At 34.7% G+C, this 24,272-nt stretch overlaps 1 protein-coding gene across 1 annotated transcript in view; it reads left to right on the forward strand.

The window, feature by feature from the left end:
* The first annotated feature begins 4,605 nt into the window (after positions 1-4,605).
* LOC107668158 (membrane-associated guanylate kinase, WW and PDZ domain-containing protein 3-like) overlaps positions 4,606-24,272 on the forward strand; it is a 54,502-nt gene continuing 34,835 nt past the window's right edge. Inside the window, exons 1-7 of the mRNA XM_016459954.1 lie at positions 4,606-4,704; positions 6,055-6,160; positions 6,901-7,017; positions 13,088-13,207; positions 17,880-18,086; positions 22,198-22,384; positions 24,061-24,140. Coding sequence (XP_016315440.1) covers positions 4,606-4,704; positions 6,055-6,160; positions 6,901-7,017; positions 13,088-13,207; positions 17,880-18,086; positions 22,198-22,384; positions 24,061-24,140 — 916 coding nt within the window. The remainder of the gene's footprint in view (positions 4,705-6,054; positions 6,161-6,900; positions 7,018-13,087; positions 13,208-17,879; positions 18,087-22,197; positions 22,385-24,060; positions 24,141-24,272) is intronic.

The raw sequence follows: 24,272 nt of genomic DNA on the forward strand, positions 1-24,272 counted from the left end.
TGGTTGCCAGGACATCGCTATTTGGTTGCTAGGGTGTTCTTATAAGTTTGTAAAGCATTGCTAAGTGGGTGCTAAGGTAGTTACCCCACCGTCAGATCTCAATAATATTTAGGTCCCTCCTTCAATGTAAGACAATGCAGAAATCTAGCTTTATATTGGGAACAGAATATATAGAGACGAGAAGTTTTTTTTCCACTGAATACTCTAGCAACCACACAGCTCTCAGAACACCTTAGTAACAGCATAGCAATTCCCTGGCAACCAGCCACCTCACCCTAGCATCAGGACAGCCTGTTTTGCATGGGAAAATCCCACTAATTTTGTTCAGTAGTTGTTGTAGTGGGACTTTCTTGAAAGACGCATATAAAAGAGTTGTATCTGAGTTTTTTGTTCTGTCAGCTTTGAATTATTTTCTGTTCTGCTCATTTTTTCTGTTTAGTTCCTCATTTTTCTCTTTGTCAGTAACATCTTTTAGGTCATGTAGTGCCATTAGGCAGAAATCATAACTCCCTCGCCTCAGTGTTGTGACAGACCGAGCTTTCACATTCTCATGAAGAAATACAAGTGATGGGTCTCCACACTGCTTTCAACAATAACAGCGCGTTGTGTTCATGTGCCTGTCTTAGCGATTGTTGTCTTGGCTCGAATCTGTCGTCAGCGAGAGGCTTTTTCAGGGCCGTTCTGGGGATACGGTCTTGGAGAGGTTGAGGGAACGATCAGAAATAGTGATTCAGCTGTCTTGCCGCTGTCTTCAACCTTGTTTTCAATCCGTTCTGCAGCCAGCTATTTCTCGACTCTTCTCATTTCTGCAATGATCGTGATCCGCAGTTTCAGCTTTAGTAGTGCTGTTACCTTTGAGCGCTTCAGGAGACATTTACAGGAGCTAAAAACAGCTAATTTGAGTCACATAATCAGTGCCGTCTAATAGATGCATGTGTAACAGGCCTCCTCAGCAGCGCTGTACAGAATCAATGGGGAATCGGAGCACAGCTGAGAAAACGAACCCTTATTGCCAGCCGTCGGTGGCAAATGAGCCAAATCAGGCGAAAGAGCCATCTGCTCCTGAACTGTACAGTATATAAAAGTTTAACCGATTAGATAAATGTGCTGTCTGAGGGGGCAAAAAGTTGTAAGATGGCCATTATAGAATTTACCATGGTAACCAAAGATTCAGCCACATTTATTGTTTCAGCAAATTTATTTTAAAGAAATAATAAGGGATCTCTTTGAAGGGGCTGTTCACATATGTTTAATTTTGCCTGTGCCATTTTTTTTTTTGGTCTTCTGTATGTGTACACGAGTCAGTCAGTCATATAATATATTGTTATATTTAAATAAAAACTAAATTTTAAATATTGTAGAATTATAATTGACCATGAAAGACTGGAAAACTGGAAATATTATTTTTCCTGTAAAACGTACTCCAATATTCTTAAATATCCAATATTTACTTTGAAAAATATATTTTTACAGTGTTTATCTTATTGAATTTTAATCTTTTTAATCTTCTAGCTTTGCCAGATTTTCATCCACTGTTGTTAAAAAATGTTTCAGAATGCAGTTTATAATGAAATTGAAGTATGTCCTGCATTATCAGTGTGCCTACAAGATATGTTATATTGAATATTAGAAAATGCTAAATAATGTTTAAAGAGAATCATGCCAAAAGTTAAGTTGAAGGTAACTCTATTGCCCCCTATTGAAGTTTATTACCACCACAGGAAGAACACAAGAATGCATTTACAGTACTTTTTTTGTTAACAACAACTGTATTTTAATGGAAACCATGCAAATTATGGTACGTCTCTCATGGAGAGCAAAAAATGATAAATTCCCTGTCTTCTGTTTGTTATGTGTTTGTTTGATTTTTTTCTTTTTTCTTTTTTATATGTCCTTGCCATGGTTTGTGAGCACTGTAACAGGAGGGAATCTGGGGAGGATTATAAAGCTGCTCTGCCATTTCTGACACGTAGGAAAGGAAATAGAGAAGTACAGAGATAAGAAAAAGGAGAAAACTAAAGGAAAAAATGTCAACGTTAAACGGGTTACGAGGGGAAAAAAAGCAAGGGAGATGAGGAATGACCAAAGATATTGACAGTTGAAAATGGGAAATAAAGAGAGTGGCATATTGATAATATTCTCTAAAACCTCTGGTCTTCCCCCTAACAAATTCTCTGTCTTCCCCTTCCCTTCCCTATTTTGTTAAATAACAATCTATTTAACAAAAAATATTTTTATATATCCAGTTTTGTCCTGCTTGTTTACATTTGCTTAAAAGAATATTAAACAAAATAAAATGATAAACTATTAAAAAAACTGAATCATATTCTTAATGATTCAAAAAATTATTGATTATTTAATGATTTAACTTAATCATAAAAAAATCTAAAGTATTGGACAGCACTGTATGTATTTTTTGTGCATAAGAAATCTGTACATTAAACAGATAATAGGCTGTAATTTGTGGCTAAATAGTACTCAGCTAACATGGGGTCAAAAAGAACCTCAAGAAGAAGACTTTTACTGACTATTTAGCACTCTTTCTGGCCTCAACAGGACAAAGGTCTAGATTCTTTTCATCATTTTTAGCTTAACTTCTTGGATTCTGAGTTCTGTTGTTTAATGTACAGATTTCTTATGCACAAAAAATACATGCAGTGCTGTCCAATACTTTAGATTTTTTTTATGATTAAGTTAAATCATTAAATAATCAATAATTTTTTTAATCATTAAGAATATGATTCAGTTTTTTTAATAGTTTATCATTTTATTTTGTTTAATATTCTTTTAAGCAAATATAAACAGGCAGGACAAAACTGGATATATAAAAATATTTTTTTGTTAAATAGATTGTTAAATTGAATTAAAAGTCTTTATTAAACATTTTTTATTTTATTATTTTTTATTTGTTTTATTTTGTTTTTATTTTCTTCATAATAATAATAATAATAATTATTATTATTATTATTATTATTATTGTTAATATTACTATTGTTTTTATTATTGTTATTTTGCAAGATTATTAAGTTATTTCATTTTATTGTATTTATATAAGTGTTTTATTTTTACAAGTATTTCATTTTTGTTTTGTATATGTAAAAATATGGCATCTGTGCATTTGGTCTTGTAGAGTAGATAAATGTCTACTCTTATAAATGTAGAGTAGACTCTATCTTACTCAATGCAAATGAAAACTAGGTTGTAAGGGACATAATATATAGTGTGTACAATGGGTTGCAGTGTTTGTACCTTCTTAAATCGATAAAGCATTGAAAATACACCGTTCTGAAAAATTTTCTGGAAAAAATGGCATGTGAAAATAAGATATGACCTAAAACAGTAGAATGTGTTAAACACAGCTTTTTTCTCACACAGCTTCATTTTTATTCACATCAAGTTAAATATGCTGTCTTCTCTGACTAATGTCCATTGAAGACAGTGGCAATAAAGATGGGCATTTATTGAATCACCTTGTGAGACTCAGCACTAGACCCTTCAGCAGTGGTTCTGCTCCACGTTGCTCTCCTTGACCACGTGCGCTGTCAAAGTCACTCAGTCGTTCACTCATTCACTACTCCCTGTATAGTCCATGCCACATGGTGCACCATATGGGTAAGCAATGAATGCAAATGAGTGAGTGATTTTGGATGCTCAGGTAAATACACTGTAAGAAAAATGAAAGATGTACTGGGCATTTTCTGTCAGAAATTTTGGATATTTCTTACATTATGGTACGTTATCTTACATGTAACTTTGAATACAAGGATCAACAACAAGCGTACCTTATTAAGCATTTATTTTATGTTATCTTATTTTAGATAAGATAAAAAAATGTTTTTTTTTATTTGATTTATCTTACATGTACAGTACTTTGTTAACAACAGTCAACGTGTGAACAAACATACTTCATTTAGCATATCTTATCTTATTTTATTTTATTCAATTCAATTCAATTCAAGTTTATTTGTATAGTGCTTTTCACATTATTTTATTTTATTTTTTGTAAGTATTTTATTTTATCTTGTGTTTTTTTTATAAACTACAGGTAACTTACTTTGTAAACAAGAATTATTGAACACACATATTTTATTAAGTTTTATTAATTTATTTTAATTACATTTTTAAGTATTTAATTCAATTTCATTTAATTTTTAAAGTATTTTATTTTATTTTGTAAGTTGTATTTTTGTAAGGGATTTAATTTTATTGCATTATTTTATTTCAAATCATTTTTGCAATCTTGAAACTGACCCATTTATGTTGTGCAGCATTTTATACTTATGTAAAATAAGTCCATGAACAAATCTATCTCAAGGAGCAGCAGAGTGTTCTCATGCTTCCCTAAAGCAGCAGTATCTATGGCATTCTAGGGTGAAGCAGTGCTACGTTCCTGTGTAGAAACAGCATTCATCTCCCAGTCATGTTAATTCATCAAGCCATTAAAATGCTGCTGATATCTGCTCCTCATGTCAACACTTTGATAATTCCTCTTTTATCCCTGTCAAAATAAATTAGAATGACGTGATATTTCAGCTTTTCGTGGTTGGTAAATCCTGCTTAATTCAGGACTTCTGACAGGGACACCTGCCTTTCCGCCCAAAGGTTATGACACATAACGGGTCACACTGTGTTTATGAGGAGATTATGGTGCTTTATGAGGACTGGCAGCATGGCACAGGGGTGAAGACGGGAGATTATGGGCGAGTGCTTTAGTGGTTTGTGACATCTGTCTGCACGTTCGTTCACACTTTCCTTCTTAAAGAGGTCATATCATACATTTTATATCATTGTTCATAGTAGTTGTTCTCTTCTGTTGTTCTTTAATGAATTCATATCACGAGGAATCTAATTTCCCTTGATCTTTTAAGATGAAAGAGCTCTATGAACTATGGAAACATACTGTAACTTTCAAAACTCAAAACTTTCTCCCAGTCCAAAAAACTCTGATCTTAACGGTTTGTGCAGCACGTTTCAGTGTGGATTGTTTTGTGATCTTGTCACAATGCAATGCAAGCTGTTATCTATACAGTTGAAAACTATATTTCACACAACAGCAAACGCACAAGCTGGTGTGTGAGCACTGCTTCTCATTTCATTTGCAAAGCAGGCGTTTCTTAAAGCCACAGAGGCAACTTCTTTGATGGTGGAAAATGTCCATGAAAAACTAAAATATGGCTGTGTAAACACTCTCAGTAACATCATTCAGTTTGCATCACTGTTTGCTGTCCGTTGCAATTGTTTACATTATCTGCCAGTTATTGTTTACATTATCTATCTGTTATTATCTTGTATTACCTTGTATTGTAAACAACAATAAACACATATGAACAAGCGTACATTAAGCATATTTCATTTTATTTTTGTACTTAATTTAATTTATTTTTGTGTTTTGAATTTAAGTTTTTTTTTGTAATTATTTGTAACTTTCTGTGTTTTATTTTTGTATTTTATTTTGTTTTGGTAAATGTTGTATTTTTGTAAGTGATGTAAAAAAAATTAAGTTACTTTTAAGCTAACTTCATTGTTTCTTGTATCTAGATTGTTTAGACTGGTTTTGTGAATCAGTTCAATATGTTCATTAAAAATGATCAAAATAACAATCTGTTCACTAATCTGACAATACTTTTTACAAAGACTGCACCTTATTGTCAAAGATTAATAAACTAATCTGCATTGAAAAGTGTCAAATGAACTGATAAATCCAGACTGAAATGATGAGGGACATAATGTTTTAGAATAAATCACAAATTGGAAAATTAAATTTACAAATGAAAATGAATATCGTTTGTAATGTTGGATTCATTCGGAAGGATGTTTCATAAATTTGGGTTTCTGACATAATAAATCCAATGGGTTTTATAATGGGTTGGTTTTTAAAGTTAAAGCATGTTTTGATTAACTTTTTTTTCTTTTCTTTTTTTTAACCAAAGATCAAAGACAATCTGATTTCTCATATGACCCCTATAATAGCATTTGTTCTCCTCCCTCGAGTTGTGCTGTTGGACTCTCTTTCTCTCTCTCCCGGTTTCCCTTCGTTTTCTCATCCACCCTCAGTCTGTATCAGCAAACATCCTCCGTCTTCCTCTGCTGAGCAACTTTGCCCAACTCTCTGTGAACTCTCCCAGAGTTGCGTCTTTGGAGTTTGGCAGAAAGAGGGAAAGTGAGGCTTTTAAAAGTTCTGTGTGGAGGGTTTTCACTTTTCACAGTTGCTTTCGACACTGTGTCAGCTTGTTTGTGAAATCTTTTTCTGAGTTAGCAAAGCTTATAAGAGACTTACGCCATGTGTTTTTGTGCAGCTGGCTCTCACATTGAGTGGTTGCCTGTATGTGCAGAGTAAGATGTCACTCTAGTCCTAGAAAATGAAAAGCAATTGGGGACTAATAGAAGGTATTTTTCGTACAGTGAAAATACCTGTAGGAAAGTAGGATCACGTATGACACGTCTTTATTGTTTTCCAACCACAGAGCAAACTGAACTTTTGCTTCCATTTAAATTTCATAAATCTTGTCTTGTGCTTCTCAGATTTTTCTCCTGTAGTTTTTCTTCTGTATCTCCAAAGGTTTCACAAGAGATCTTAACAATAAGAACTTTTTGATCAAATGATCAGAGCTATACTATTCATATTCATTGTATAGCTCTATACTCTTAGCATAGCATATGTCAACAATTGTCTGATTTTTATATACAAACATGTGATATTTTTCAGAAGTTTTATGCTTTAAATAGGGTGAGCTCCCCATTAAGTCTCATCATGTTATGAAAGAGCAATCTCAGAGCAATAATGTGTCCCTTCTGGGAGTTAGTCTACATTATAATGCCAAGCCTACCTACTTCTGTTTCCATAACCTTTGAAAGGTTTTATAAATTTCCGTTTGCCTTTCTCTCTCTCTTTCTTTGCAGGTAAAGTGCTGAATGCTGATTTGAGGCATTATCTTAGTCTGCAGTTCCAAAAAGGATCAATCGACCACAAACTGCAGCAAGTGATTCGAGACAACCTGTACCTGCGCACCATTCCATGTAAGACACACACATACACACAGTCTGTTCATTTCTTATTTATATTCATATTTATTTGTTAAAATAAATGTATTTCTTTTAAATAAGTCATTTATTTATTTATTTACTTGCATATGTTTTATTTGTATGGAGCCCCGCACATGACATGCAAGAAAAAATAAATAAATCGTGCGCACGTTTTACTAATTTGTTCCCTTGATGTACTAAAACGTGCACACAATTACTATTTTGTTCCCTCAATTTGCTAATTCGTTCCCTCGATTTGCTAAATTGTGCGCACAATTTACTAATTCGTTCGCTCGATTTATAAATCGTGTGCACGACTTAGCAAATCGAGGGAACGAAATAGTAAATCATGTGTACGATTTAGCCTACTATTTTTTTTCCTGCATGCCATGTGCGGGGCTCCGTATATTTGCAATATTGTTTTACACACAATATTTTTCATAAATATAAAAAATGTGTGACTGAAGAAGTGCCAGCTCACTGCAAAAAATGCTTTTCTTACTTAGATTTTTTTGTCTTGTTTCCAGCCAAAATATCTAAAAATTCTTAAATCAAGAAGGATTTTCTAGACAAGTAAAAATTATTGTCTTGTTTTCAGAAAAAAACATGTCAAAATTAAGTGAGTTTTTGCTTAGAACAAGCAAAATAATCTGCCAATGGGGTAAGCAAAATAATCTTATTTCAAACAGAAAACAAGATTATTTTGCTTTCCCCATTGGCAGATTATTTTGCTTGTTTCAGGCAAAAACTCACTTAATTTTGACATGTTTTTTTCTGAAAACAAGGCAATAATTTGTCCTCTTTGATTTAAGAATTTTTTAAATATTTTGGCTGAAAACAAGACAAAAAAAAAAACTAAGTAAGAAAAGCAGTTTTTGCAGTGAGTAATGGTAATAAAATGTATAAAATACATTACAATAAAATACAATTTCATACATATAATACAAAATATAATTATGTAAGATCATTTAAGCATATATATGTCCACTCTGTCTTACTCTGGCAGTCTGGTTATCTCATCTTACCTCTCGGTCTTTTCCCATTTAGTGTTTAGAGTGAATCCTTTGGCTGTTTCTCACACTAGTGTGTCTATTAGTGTAGTTGGGGAGACAGAGCCTCTCCTCAGGCGAAATCTCTCGTGTTGGTCTGGCCCTCTGCAGCACACCGCCAGCTCTCCTCTGTGATGTGCTGCATGAGATGCTGTTTCTCTTGAGAGTTGTGGAGTGGCTTTCTGAGAGCATGTTTCTTCTCCAAGCAGTAGCACACTGCTCATTAGTTTCTCATTCAGCTAGTTCGTTATTCCCTATTTAGTCTAATTTGATAAGTGACAGTGACAAATGTGTCACGAAACACTCTGAGGGGCAAATTTACTACGACACTTTAGTATGAGATATTTCAGTGCAAAAAAAAAATATATATATGCATCTTACTTACATGCTACCTACACTTCCTGCAGCATAATCTGTTTACCTGTTTTATAAAATAATTTCAGTCTTTTTTTTAGGAAAAACATACCTTTCTATGCAACTGTACATTTTTATAGAATGCACCAAACATGTAAAATTAATTGCTTATTGATAAACAAATTCATTTTAATGCAAGTTTGTCACAAAACCATACTGAACCTGAATAATACATTTTTCCTAATCTGGTAAAAAAAAAAAAAATAATAAATTAAACAGTTGATAATTGATTATGGTGTACACTACATAAAATACAACAAAACACTGCGAAGTATTATTACAATGTAACAATTTTTTAATGTTTAATTGAAAACGGAATTTTCAGCATCATTACTCCAGTCTTCAGTGTCACATGATCCTTCAGAAATCATTCTAATATGCTGATTTGCTGCTCAAGAAACATTTCTTTTTATTATCAATGTTGAAAACAGTTGTGTTGCTTAACATTTTTGGTGGAAATAATTTTTTTCCCAGAATTTTTTGAGGAATAGAAGTTTCAAAAGAACAGTGTTTGTTAAAACAGAAATCTTACATCATAAATGTATTTACTGTCACTTCTGATCAATTTAATGCATCTTTGCTGAAAACTTACTGACCGCACAAAGTTTTGAATTATGCTAGAAGATATATAGTACGATATAGTTACGCTGTGGGATGTATAGTATATATTTTCCTAAATTAATATTCTCCGATACTTTTTTGTGAAACAATATAATTCCTCCATACCTCATGCTGTTTCTTGCTCTTTGTAGCTCCTGTCACTCTGAATATACTTTCAGCATTATAAATGAGCAACTAAAGTTTATTTTTAACAATCCATGATCATCACGCCCATCACCAGTTTGCGCGCCACATTCCTGCACTGATTGTTTTGTGAACCTGTCAAAATCAAATGAAGACTATTGCAAAGATGCTGTTATTGAAGGCAGCCTGGGGTGGTGCAAACCATATTAGACTTGACAGCAAACATGCAGCTCTCAAGTAAAAGCGCAGCAAAGCGCAGCAAAGCGCCGTTACTGGTGTCATAAAGAGGGTGTTTACATAGACATCTTAAAGGCACAGCAACAAAAAAATTACCTGTCATTTGTAAAGGTGAAAGATAAGGTTGTAAAAAAGAAAGTTTGACTGATATCATAAGTGGACTTGAGAGGAAGTCACCCATTTAAAGAACTTGAAATACAGCCAGCGGAGGCTGTTTAGCTGTGCATTTTATCGCTGACAATAATCGTAGACATTAGCTAACACATTTTTGTTTTATTTCTGAATTTTTTGAAGTTTAAAAGAAGAATTAATTATGAAAAATTCCCCTACAAGAATTAAGAATTACTCTTTGATGTTTATGGAAAATTAGCAGGCTTGAGACAATCCGACTTCAAATAAAACAGCAAAGAATTTCCACTGGATGCCAATTTAAGCATAGCATCCTCTTCTCTTGTCCTTAGGTCACTCTGTTGTTGGTCTAGTTACTTCCTCTCTTTTTCTCTCTTTACCTTAGTCAGTAAATTATGAGAAGGGCCTGAAATGGCAGGGTAAAGGGGAAAAAGTATAGAAAAAAAGAGTTGGAGGAAGAGAGAGCCTCCGGTGTTTGCAGTCACGAAGCTGCTTTATGGAGTTATGAACAAAAGCTTTTAAAAGCTCCTCTGACGGAGAGGAATAAAGAGTAGCCTAAGGTGCCTGTCACGGAAACTGGTGTGTGGAGGCAGGCAGGACGACGAGGACGACAAGGATTCCAATAATGACGTTTATTGTAGACACAACAAGGCAGGTTCAGGTAGGTGAGACACACACTCGGGGTAACATTAACAATAACCGACACTAAAGCTCTGACAGACAGGAACTAATATATGGTGGATAATTAGTGGCAGACAGGTGAGCACAATGAGGGTAATTAATGATTAGTACGGGCTAAACCAACACAAGGGGAAGAAACCACAATAAACAGTCCACAGGGGCGTTACAGTGCCACTCATATCCCTTCTCCACCAGAATGCTGCCGGAGCAGGTGCTCACCCGGGGGATCTGTGGACCTCTTTTAGAACCGGCCTGTGATTAAACTGACTTCAGAGGCCGGCTAAGATGTAACTGTTATTACATAACCTGCTCACAACCTGCCACATCACAGTCTTTGTTTACAAGTCTTTGGGCGAACCAGAGTTTACGCTGCGTCAGAGAGTACTGTGAATGATTTAGTTTCTACTGAGACGGTTATGTCACAAAGATATAATGCGTTTGTGGAAGATGTGTTGCATTTTGCAAAACAAAAGTCTGGAACGAAAGTAGGCATTCGTAGAACAATGAGTATTTAAGAGTCAAATTTACTCTACTGCGATCGTTCACTTGATTTTAAACTTACTCTGCTTTATTTAAATGTATAATATTCTAATATTTTGGCTTAGATGTAAATGTAATATTATAAATTACATTTTTATGTATTATGTGCTTTTTTAAATTATTTAATTTTTTAAGTACTATTGAAAACATTTTTTTTTTTTAAAGAAGTTTCTTATGCTCACCTAGTCTGCATTTATTTGATAAAAACAGTGATATTGTGAAATATTTTTACAATTGAAAAATCTATTTTATATTGTAATATATTTTTGAAAATAATTTATTCCTGTGATGGCAAAACTGAATTTTCAGCCTCAAGTCTTCAATGCCAGTAATCTGTATAATATGGCAATTTGGTGCTTAAGAAACATTTCTTATTAATTATCAACCATTTTAACTGAAATAGTGTTGCTTAATATTTTGGTGGAATCTTTTAGGATTCTTTGATTGAATAGAAAGGTAAAAAGCATTTATGTGAAAACGAAATCTTTTGTAACATTATAAATGTCTTTTCTGTCACTTTTGATTAGTTTCACAAGTCCTTGCTGAATAAAAGTATTAATTTCCTTTAAATAATTTTATATTATTAAAGTAAAATTCATAACAATTAACTCAATTTACTTATGATATTTGCAAATAATTTTCTTTCACATGGACAGAGAAAATAATGTGGCTGGGAAAGTCTACACCTCTACTCTCCTCCCTTCATTATCATTATTTTATGGATCTTGAGCAAGTTAACCCCTTTTAACCTTGCCGGTGGATATTCACATATCTTTAACCAGTGCCGTTGTTCCAGTTCCCTCTTCTTGTGGCATTTAAACAGTTGCTCTCCCAGGAAAATGTAAGGAGCCCGTTTTTAATATTATTTGCTCTTAAGTTAGAGTCAAGTCTCCGCAGACACTTGACTCTGGCATTTCAGTTTGCTGGTTCTAATGTAAATGTCCTTCAAATGACAGTAGAGCCTGGTGGCATTTCCTAGCACACACACGAACAGAGCCGAGAAATGTCATCTTTTATTTTTGGCCTTTTATTCGCAAGAAATGCCACCCTCGGATGTCTCTTATGAGGATTTTGCTGCTAAACAACCCACCTCTGAAATCAGGTCCAAACATGTACAGTTTATGTTTGATATTTTTTGAGCAAACACACTCACGCAGGCTTAAACACAGAGAATTAACATTTTTATCTTGGTTTAGGGGTGAAAAAGCAGACATCCATTAATAGTTCACCCAAAAATGGAAGCTCTCATCATGTTTAAATCCATATGATTGTTGGTATGGTATTTTTTAAAGACTACTACACTACAGACACAGTTTTCAAACGTGCCAAATGCTTTAGAGACTGAATCTTATTTTACACAATCTGTGCACACTTTCCACCTCTGTGTCACCGACTCCCTTGTAAATGGAGCAATATGTGACTATACTATGCTTGAATAACACATAACACAAGATTTCCTCTGATATGATGTAATATGACCGTGTTCTACACAGTTTGGCTAATAAGTACATCTCTGTGTGTTTCCAAACCATTTTCACAGGAATTATGTTAAAGCATGTGCTTTTTTTAATCTTTTAAAGGGGTCATATGACGTTGCTAACAAAGAACATTATTTGGTGTAATGAAATGTGTTTATGTGGTTTAAGGTTCAAAAAACATTATTTTCCACATGGTGGCGGCGGCAACAACAATACTACAGTGAGAATCAAAGTTACGCCTTCTTTCTTTGCATTAACATGTGGGCAGTGTTATGCAAATCTTCCCACACAGTGACGTAGACATGTGGGGCGTGTTTAAACGAGGCGTTTTAGGAGGGCGTGGACGAGTCTTAACTTTTATAAAGAATATCTCTTTGGGTTTGAGACTTTAGTCTTTGCAACTTTAGGGATCTTATCTATTCACGAACAGCTTGTAACACTCCAAAGAGAAAGGAAAACTTGAAATCGCATCATATGACCCCTTTAAATCCTCGCGAATGGCCAAAACCACCCTTTTTCTTTCCATATAATCCATCCAGTTTCACAATTCCAGATTCGGAATCCCAGTTTCCAAATCTCATCTATGGGAGATCAGTTCTATTTACAGTTTCGAATGGAGTGCACTTGTTCTGAAAGGAAATGCTGAAACACACCCAGGGAATCCAATTTTAGTTCTGCTCAATCTGAGGCTGTTTAGACAGACACAAAGTTTGCAGTCAAGGGGATTGTGGGTGTAGGACATTCTCACCAGAACTGGTTCACTGTCTCTAATTGTGTTTGTTTTACTGGAAGGTACCACCCGGCTGCCCAGAGATGGGGAGGTTCCAGGAGTGGACTATAATTTCATCAGCATGGGGGATTTTCGCATCCTGGAAGAGAGTGGATTACTGCTGGAGAGCGGAACATATGATGGTATGAAACACTGTTTCTATACTGATATTGTTCATACAAACTTACATGAATGATATCTCAAATCATATTCCTTGTTGGAAAGAGGTGTGCTGTTTCTTTTCTATGTTGTCAGAATTATGATTTTCACCTCACAGACGATAAAACGGGTGACAAAATTCACATTGAATGCAATGAAGCTTTTCATTTATAGACCCAAAGCCTAAAATCTAAGTTTTGCCAAAATTTAAACACTACTCTTATGCTGCCTGTCAAACACTGGCATTTCTGGAAATGTACGTCTAGTGTTTACATTCGATAGTCGTGTTGTTTACTTGACTGAGGTGAACTCTGTCACCAACACCTCGAGGCATTTATCTTGTCTAAAAAGAATTTCATGACAGTGCAGTTTCAAAAAAGTACTATGGATTTAGCCTCCAAATCTTACAGGCAGTGAGTCAGTTAGCACAGGTTTACACCATGCAAACATGCTTTGCAGAGCTTGAGGTAAACTGCTGAAAAAGGACACAAGGAAGACAAAATTGGCAGTCTGTTGCCTGTAATGGCACTTTCCACAAATTTTCCCCAACAAACATTGTATGAAAGGAGCTGCTTAACTTTCAGAAAATAAGCAGTACCTAGCTACTTTTCATGCTAAGCTAATTAGACAATAGTTTATCTTGTGTGTCTGTGTGTGTGTGTGTGTATACTGTATGTGTATATGTAAACTGTTAGAAAAAGGTGCAAATGCTGTACCATTTAGATACTATTATATACACTTAAGGTTCATATATGTACCTTTAAAGTACTAAAATGCATCTTTTAGGGGTAAATAAGGTACAAAGGTGTACCTTTTGAAAGAATATGTGTACATTTTTTTTTTTTTTTACTGACCATTTCATTTTTTTATAATATATAAATTATTCATGATGTGTAAATATGAGTAAACATGATATGTAAACAAATTATGTACAAAATGTGTGTACGCACACACACACACACACACACACACACACTGCCATTCAATATTTTAATGTCAATAAGATTTTTTAAATTCTTTTATTTAGCAAGGAGGCATTAAATTAATGAAAAGTGACAGTAAAGACATTTATAAATATTTTTCTAAATTTCTATTTCAAATAAATGCTGTTCTTTTGAACATCCTATTCAGTGTTTCTTGAGCAGCAAATCAGTATATTAGTATGATTTTAGAAGGATGACTGGAGTAATGATGCTGAAAATTTTGACTTTTTAAAATATATTTCAATAAAAAACAATTGCAATTGTAATACATTTTTACTCTATTTTTGATCAAATAAATACAGCCTTGGTAAGCACAAGATGAATGGTCCTATATATAATTTATTTTCAGAGCACTTTCTTTTTCCTTCATTAATGAAACGCAAAAAAGCTTTGTGTTTGTCCTCCCCTCTGCAGTCTGGTGGGTTTGGATGTCTCTGTCCTCAGAGACAGATAGCGTGCCAGCCGAGTGCATTCATTGTGGCCCCATGTCGACAGTGGGACCAGACTCATGCCAGGCAAAGCCTGCTGGGACAGGGAGCCATGCCAGTATGGAAATGCCCATATGTGCTCTGCTCTCAAAGAGGGAGACGTTCTGATCCTATGACACACACACATGCATGCTAACACACAGACGTACACTAATCCCGGCAGACTGTTCCCTAAAGGAATAGTTCACATCAGGAAGTTACAGTCGGGTTTTACAATATATTTACTGGACATTTTACCCTTAATGCAGCATTACTGTATATAGATTTGTCTCTGTGTGGTCATGCTTGAGCAATAGCGAACAGATGCTAGGCATTTCTGATTCATACATTCCAGTAGTGTGGATAAATTTACAACTCTCAAGGCAGCTTTTAATGTAATCCTGTCAAAGCAAGCTTGGTTGAATTAAGAGTTGATCCTGATCAATAAAGATTTAGCGCTTGTTGAAAGCACACAGACATAAAGAATCTCAAAGGGGGCAATCTGTAAACATGAATAAACTGTGACACAATTTACTATACTTGCTGCCTGTTGAGTCACTTATCAACATAATTTTTAGTCCAATAAATGGATAGATGTCCTGTGCTCACTTGGAATAATTCTAATTTATTGACATGGTAAAAAATATAATTTTTGAGTTTGTTAATACATAATTAATATTTTGAAAAAAGAAAAAGTCAAGGGCCGTCAATGTCCAATACTCTGGACGCATTTAAAAAAATATAGATGATAAAATACAATTACAAAATTAAAAAAATTACAATAATGAGACTGGATTTGAGTTTAAATGCATTTATGAAAATATGAAAATAATACAAACAAATCTTAATCTTAAAATAGTTTTAATTTTCTTCAAAGTATAATTTTATTTAGTAAAAAATATAAAGATTTTGGATAAAGCAAATGAAATCTATTTTTAGGGCTGTTAAATTGTTCGAATTATGTCATTATTTACAGTAATACATGGGGGGGGGAAATCATGCTGTCAGGACAAACTTTAATAATAATAATAATAATAATAATAATAATAAATTAAGATAAAAAATCATAGAGTAATGAGACAAGTTTTATTGTACTTATGAAAATATGCAAAGAAAGCAAACAAATCTTAGTCTTTTTTTCTTTTGATTTATAGATGGAAATATGACTTTTCTTTGCCGTTTTCATTTAGATTCACTCAAAGACATTAGATTCACTCAAAATTCATTTTGTGTATTTTTAGAAAGTTTTTAAAATGAATTTGCTGAATGTTAGTACACTTTTTATTAAATGTAGGCAATATATGTGCTACTTTGTTTGGACCTCTTATGTTGTGTAAAGCCCATAAACCTCTGCAATCTGTCCACATTCCTCCATTTGATCTATTTTGATGTTATAGCTGCACTTTATGTGCACCAGAATTTTTTGACAACATTAAGAGAACACAGGGACGTTCCCCTCGTTGAGGGATTATACGGCTCTCTGCAGATTACTGGCGACAGATGAGGCTGTAAATCTGCTCTGATACTGAGTGTGGCACATACATTCTGATTGCATCATGGTTAGCTGAGTGCATATGTGCTGATTAATCAGGGTTACTGCATCATGCAACGGCTCTAATTAGCCAAGCACTTACCTAGCATTTATTTCAAACCATGTTGTATGTAATAAAGAGTTGTGTTGCCAGTGTGTGTTTATCCGTGGAAGGAGATGATCTTTGCTGGTAAAGAGAAGTTGTTCAGTATACTAAAATGTACTGTCTCTTTAAGAAGGTTTCAGTCTTTCAAGTTGAAAATTTGTCATCTCTTCCAAGTGGTATGGAAAGGCTGCATGTATTTGATCAAAAATGCAGTAAAACAGTAATATTGTGAAATATTATTACAATTTAAAAGAACAAAAGCATAAAAAAAATCCTAAAGATTCCAATCTTTTGAATGGTAGTGTACATAGGTTTACTTGCCCCTTCATGTGCCATAAATAAAGTCAAACTGTGCTTAGTTGATTTAAATGTTCAAGCATCCCTTCTTGTCTAATTGTGCAGCTCTTCACCAGAATAAGCTGCAAAATGGACCAAAATTTATGCCGATATTCAAATGTCTGTCTCAGTGAGACTATAGTCTTGGAAACATGGTGTTTTCGCATGATGATGTACAAAATGTATAACAAATGTTATGGTAGCAGCACAAAAGGTTTCCTTATGCTGTGACACTGGATAGCAGGAGATCTCATTTGTATAATGAAGAAAGACAGCGAGGGATAGAGTGAATATTCATCACTGCATATTCATGAGAGGTGAGCGAAGTTGTCAACAGTAGTTAATTGCTTGTGAAAAAGCTTATTCCCACATGGTTTCAGTTTCTATTTGCTAATTAAACTCTTTAGAATTTACAATCTAAAAAGGAGAGGATTAATCTTTCAGCTGATTACAAGGATTATATTTTACATTGGCAAAAGATGAATATGTGACCTTTAAAAGCTTTTTTGTTCTTCCAGAGATGTTAATGATGTCTAGGGGCAGCATATTTATTTTAAGAATGAAGCGAGCAAACAAACAAAACAACAAATTTTGATAATTTAAATTAATCTGCGTATAATTGATGAAGGTTGAACGGTTGATTTGAAAAAATCATACTGAGAGTGATTTCTTTAGTGTTACATCAAGGGGGAATAATGAAGCGCAACCCCCGCCCCCCCCGCCCACACACACACACACACATATTGAAATGTACCACCAAATTAGAAATTCAATTGAATACATTATGCTGCTCCACTGATTGGCTGTGCCATTGTTTCTGATGCATATTAATGAACTGATTTTTGCATGAGAAGATAGTGGGAAAAGTTTCATTACTGAATCCAGTGGTGAGTGTAATTACTTTCAACGCACCACCGAATGGAAAGAGTATAACATTTCACACTGCATATTGGATTGTCGACACCTAGATCTTCGTTTTTGAGAAAGCTGGGACTGAGGAAGAAAGCGAAGGTAGTGATAAAGAGATAAATTTGCAGGCAGCTCTTGTCTCAGTGTTACAGAATCTGTTGTTTTATCGGGTTTGTGGCTAGTTAAATCGAAGATAATGTAGCAAAAATGTTGAATCAAAGCTCTAAAGTTTTAAAGTATCTGCTTTTATGACTTAAACAAAGGTATCATGAATCAAAAGAGTTTTTTTTTTTTGTCTTTAAACAAGGCACTCTTCATTTTCAGGTAACTTCTATGGCACTCCCAAACCTCCTGCGGAGCCCAACTTGGTTCAGCCTGACCTGGTCGACCAGGTTTTGTTTGAGGAGGATTATGGCACCGAAATCCAACGAAAGCGAACAACCTCCGTCAGCAAGATGGACCGCAAGGACAGTGTGGTCCCTGAGGAGGAAGAGGATGAGGAACGGCCACAGCTCCCAAATGGCATCCCAGGTCCGTGGACAGACTTTAATGTGTGTGTGCTTTTGTTAACCAAAATGTGTACGATTGCAGTCTAAAAATTCCCACCCATATTGATACAGGCTGTGCATTTTTGCAATAAATATCTTGGGACTTTGGCTCAGTGTTATTTTAGTATTATTTATATATGATAGTATTTATTAATATTTTGAATTAGCATTATTTTTTATTATTATTTTCAGTTTTCATTTTAATTTCACTTTTAGTGATTTCCTGTTGTTATTTTTTTTTTTCCTATTTAGCTTTCATTTATTTTTTTTATTTCATTTTTAGTTTTAGTCATTTTAGTACTTCAACTTAAATGTATCAGATAGCTGCCAAATCAACATTTCTCATTTTTATGTTTTTTAAGTGTAAGCTTTTCATTTAATATTTATATTTAAATAATTTAATAAAACATTGTATTTTTACTTCAGTTGCTGTGCTCCTGGCACTTTTGTATTAGTAGTCATACTTCAGAACTGCAACCCAAAATTTCTGTAACTGTCAGAATTTCATTGGAGGTTAAGATTAATCGCAAAGGCAATTAATAGGCTGTTGGGGAGCATGTCAAATGAAGTGATCAAAGACTGCTGATTTTGCCCTGCAAGAAAGAAGTCTTTAATATTCCTGAAATTTGTCTCAGACAGCAAATCTTTTCCAAAATCCCTGTGTGCTTGAGGCTTTAACCTGCAGTCTTCTTCACTTATGTGCAAGTGATCAGTCTGAGGCCGTACATGATCTCTCAGAGAAGAACCCCGTCCTTTACTCAAGGAGAAATCAGCACTGAGAGGCAAGCTTTGCTTAAAAAAGAGCCAAACCCCCTGCTCACATGCTCTCATTAGTTCACAGTATAACCTTATAATCCTTTTGAGATCAGCAGTTGTGCTTTCAAGGCTCCAGGCCTGAAATTTATGCTCTATTTGTATACTGCAGTACTTCAGAGTAGTGTTTGGCAAGCGAGTCACATTGCTCCATAATGGCTTGCTTAATGCGTGGAGGATTCATGTCCATGACCCTGGTGTTGATCAGCTTTAAACATAAATGAGCTGTTTAGATGTTTACGGGTCTTTAACTTTTAACCCTAGCTTTTAACTTCAGACAATGTAAGCCTCTAGCGTCCCCAGGAGAAACCAAGCTTACAGTGGGTACGGAAAGTATTCAGACCCCCTTCAATTTTTCACTCTTTGTTATATTGCAGCCATTTGCTAAAAAAAATTAACTTAAATGATTTTAGCAAATGGCTGCAATATAACAAAGAGTGACAAATTGAAGGGGGTCTGAATACTTTCCGTACCCACTGTATATCCTCAGTATTTTTTAATATTAAATTATGTATGTCTTATGTAATGATCTTATATTATACTTATATTAGGTGCATCTGTTTTTGTTTAGGCTGTGTGGGATATATAGGTGTACGTAACTTGATAAAGAAATATAAACAGATTTAAACTTTCAGGCCCTGAGTTTCACCAAATCTATCTATCTATCTATCTATCTATCTATCTATCTATCTATCTATCTATCTATCTATCTATCTGTCTGTCTATCTATCTATCTATCATCTGTCTGTCTGTCTGTCTGTCATAGTAAATACTTGACATAGTAAAATGTTAATCTTAGACCGTAGTATCATGGTAATGCTATATTTGCACATGCACCATGATTTTCCATGTTTAATTCCATGATTTTCCATGAAATACCATCTAAATACTGCTAAATCCTACTAAATACTATGGTAATCATTCAGTAACACTGTATATATATCTATGTACTATTGTATTTCCCTTTAATACCGTGGTATCTTTACAGCACCCTTGTTCAATCTTTCTGGTTGCCTTCTTATAGCTTCCTTGAACTTATCTTTACAGTAAATGCTTTAAAAAGACCCTTGACACAGTTGTTGTTTCCCGCGATGTATTGCTATTAATTAAAAGCTGCTGTGTTTGTATAGTCATGTTTGACTACTCGGACTGATGAGGTCTTCCCTCCCAGCCTTGGCATAAGCCAGTGGAGAGGGAATAGTTGTTGGGGGGAGCGCTCGGGGGGGAGCGCTCTGGGTCCGGACTTAAACCCGAGCTCGAACCCCTCTCCCCGGACAGGGGGATTACCCCGGGCTCGAGAGTAATTACCGAGCTCGGAGCCCTCTCCCTGGACAGCACACCAAATATGCATAACCTTTACTCTGTTCATTATATGTAAGTGTGAACTCGTGAAGAGACGTTTAATGGGGAGTGTCCTTGCCGCAGAACAGTGTCATATTTGCTTTAAAGTGGCTTCTGCCACTTCAAGTGTGTTCAAACAGAGGGAAAATGGCAGCAAATTAGTTATCATGCATGCACACGCATACTTACTGCTGTTACGTACAAACACAGACAGCTGCTGTTACCACGGGCATTTCTTGCTATGATGCAGTGTTGCGGAAATAAAGTACAATGCTGTAGCCTTTTTTATTGAACTGTAGTCATTACTGCATTCAATTATGTACATTTACTCAAAATATTCAGATTTTTGATGATGTGCAAAACTGTGCAGAATCCATCAGATTAGAGCTTGCAGTTTTTAAAATTAGTCAAATCCTGTTGCATGGTAATAGTCAAAATCTTTGTATAGTACTTTTACACAGTTTCAAAGCAGCTTTACAGAAAATCATGATGTTAATGTTTATAGTATCTTAATATCTTTGTGCCTTATAGTCACATTTAGCAGATTAGAACTGGACGATAATATAGTTTATATTTTGTAACAATACAAGCAATCAGGCAGTTGAGATTTGCTATATAGAATATATCATCCTATGCGCATATACTGTATGTATGTGGATAAGGTTGGACATACTTATATATCCAACTTTATATAAAAGGCTAGGAGGTAATATTGTTACTTTTTGTGATGAAATGAAAAAATCTGGCTTTTGAGATTTGTTATATAGTATATTTTGCTTTACATGAGTGTACTGTCTTATTGCAGATAAAGCTGGATATAATATACTGTATATCCAACTTTATAGAGATATGCAATAATACATTTTGCATTTGGCGACAATATAAACAATCCAGCAGCCGGGATTTGCTATATAGAATATATCGCCTTACATGAGTTTATTGTATGTATGTGGATAGAGTTGGAAATACTTATATATCCAAGTTTATATAAAGAGCTAGGTGGTCATACGTAGTTACATTTTGCAGCAGTAAAAATCAGGCTGTTGCGATTTGCTCTATAGTATATACAGGTGCATCTCAATAAATTAGAATGTCATGGAAAAGTTCATTTATTTCAGTAATTCAACTCAAATTGTGAAACTCGTGTATTAAATAAATTCAATGCACATAGACTGAAGTAGTTTAAGTCTTTGGTTCTTTTAATTGTGATGATTTTGGCTCACATTTAACAAAAACCCACCAATTCACTATCTCAACAAATTAGAATATGGTGACATGCCAATCAGCTAATCAACTCAAAACACCTGCAAAGGTTTCCTGAGCCTTCAAAATGGTCTCTCAGTTTGGTTCACTAGGCTACACAATCATGGGGAAGACTGCTGATCTGACAGTTGTCCAGAAGACAATCATTGACACCCTTCACACGGAGGGTAAGCTCCATGACATTCTAATTTATTGAGATGCACCTGTATATCACCCTATGCAAGTATATTGTACATATGCAGATAAAGATTTATGTAATATACATCCAACTTTGTCAATAGAGCTGTGTGATAATGCTGTTTACATTTTGGGATGATATAAATTGTCACATAGCCGCGATTTGCTGTATAGTATATATTGTTTTACATGAGTATATTGTAAGTATGCAGGTAAAGTAGGTAGGATGCACTATTTATCCAACTTTTGAAATATCGCTGGCCAATAATATAGTTTTTTCGACATTTTTTGACAATATAACAATCAAATTGAGATTTGCTATATAGTAGCATTGATTTTTGTTAATAATTAAATTATGTCATTAAATTGTGGCTATATATGCTTTTTCTGCTGTGTACCTAAAACAGGAAAAGATCTTGCGTGCACACCGTCCTACTTTGGCATGCAAATCATTCTCCTGAGTTAGTTTTGCACTGTTTTTATCTTCTTTCCTTCTGCAGAGAGGACAGAGGAGTGGAGGAAAGCTGTGCCCAGCTACACTCAGTCCAGTGGTGGAGGCAGCGCAGGTGGCAGTGGGACACTGGAAGTCCACACCTGGAGCTCTTTAGCCAGAGACGACAGCCTGGAGCCCCTGCCGTGCAACTGGGAAATGGCCTACACAGAGACGGGCATGGTCTACTTCATAGAGTAAGTGTGTGTGGCCGTCAGAGGAGAGATTTAGACTTTACTAACTGCAAGAAGTCTGCTGCTGTACTCATAAATTTTGGGTCAACTTCTGGTTTATGGCCTGTTCATAAATAATAAGGCCTGTTCGTAGCTTTGGGACTAGGGATGTATTAACAGAGAAAAGTGCATTTCATATAAAAAAAAGTGAAGATGTGCAGTTACTTTAAAGATCTCATTGTAATTTCCGTTATTAAATTCTGCTATTCAAACTTGTTGCATCATATTCAGATACAAGATACTATTTATGTTTAATCATGCACATGGGCATATTTCATCATGAGATTAGAGAGCTATGGTAGAGGTTAAGACTTTCAGCATTAATTTAGATGCAATTTCTGTAAATTGTAAATATATTTATATTATTTACAAAATCTATATGTAAATTCTGTCATGATATTAATATTATCCATTACAGACTTATTTTTGGTTATTTTGAACCCATGGCTTTATACCTTTGAACCGAATGTATACCTTGAAGTCTTGATGTTTTTTTTATTGTTATCACTCACATTGCTTAACGCCATCTGATTTGACACACTGTATATCACAGAATGTTGTTTTTGTGTTTATTATTGTTTTCACACTACTGAATGTCATGCGGGATTTGATGCACTATTCACAATACCAAAGGATATTGTTTTGTTTGTTTTTGTATTTTATTTTGCATTTATTGCCACTGTAGTATTCCTGTGGAGTGTTTTCATTTTTTATTGCTGGAGGTTCTTAAAGTAATATTTTGATGCAGTAGCTGTATGCAAAGACATTATATGAAATTGCATATTTATACAAAGTTTTTATTTACTGTCTTTAAATTTGCTCCCCAATATTCCCTTTTATAGGCAGTAATATTTGTTAGCAGGCAAGACATTTTCCCCTCCATAGCACTGCCGTCTGATTCTATTCAGGTCAACTCTCAAACTCCATCAACATAGTATTCCAGTTTCTGTTTTCACAAACGGCATGCTTTATCACTTTCTCTCCCCGTCTTGCTGATATCTGATGTTTTTCTCACTCTGAAAAAGTGTTGCTTTTAAAAGTCAAGAGCAGAGCTGTCAGAACGAAAGAATAAATATAGCTCGCAGTGTGGCCTGAATGCTCTTTAAAGAACAGAGTCAAAGTTCTGTTTGTGTGAGCGTGTGTGTGTGTGCATTTGGGGTCGCAATCATTTATATTTTAGTGGTTCCAAAATTTTCCAGTTTAGTTAATAAGACTCATGACTACAGGCCATTGAAAATCGTACCCTCTTTGACCTGCCAAGGCTTTATAATAACTTTCTTTGATGCATTACATTAGTATAAATAAGCGGTTCTCAAACTGAGGTCAATGCAATATCAAAAATAGACCTAAATAATAAAACAATTGACAAAAAGCACTAACAATGAATTAATCAACTAATGAATCAGTTCATAATAATGAATGAATACGCTCGGTCCAACTGCTTGCGATTAGTCAGTTCATTAAGGTTCATCAGCTGAAAGTAGCAGTCTAGTTTATTTTAATAAAAGAACAAAACAACAGTCTAGCAAATTGATGGTAACTCGGGGTGTTATGTAGCCCACAATTTTAGTTTTACTCTTGTGAAATACTAGTTTAAATACAGGTCAGGTATCTAATGCATTTTCTTTTTTGTTTTATAGCCACAACACAAAGTCGACTACATGGTTGGACCCGCGTCTGGTCAAAAAAGCCAAGCCCCCTGAAAAGTGTGAGGATGGAGGTGAATCATTGCATTTACATATTTATACATGAAGTCGTAAACATGTATGACAGCCACATGCATATGAAAATAGAAGTTCAGTTGCATTCAATCAGATGTGTGTACCCTTCCACATTCACACGCCGCAGAGGG

The sequence above is a fragment of the Sinocyclocheilus anshuiensis genome, unplaced genomic scaffold (genome assembly GCF_001515605.1).
Source record: "Sinocyclocheilus anshuiensis isolate Anshui unplaced genomic scaffold, SAMN03320099.WGS_v1.1 scaffold2649, whole genome shotgun sequence".
Lineage (NCBI taxonomy): Eukaryota > Metazoa > Chordata > Actinopteri > Cypriniformes > Cyprinidae > Sinocyclocheilus > Sinocyclocheilus anshuiensis.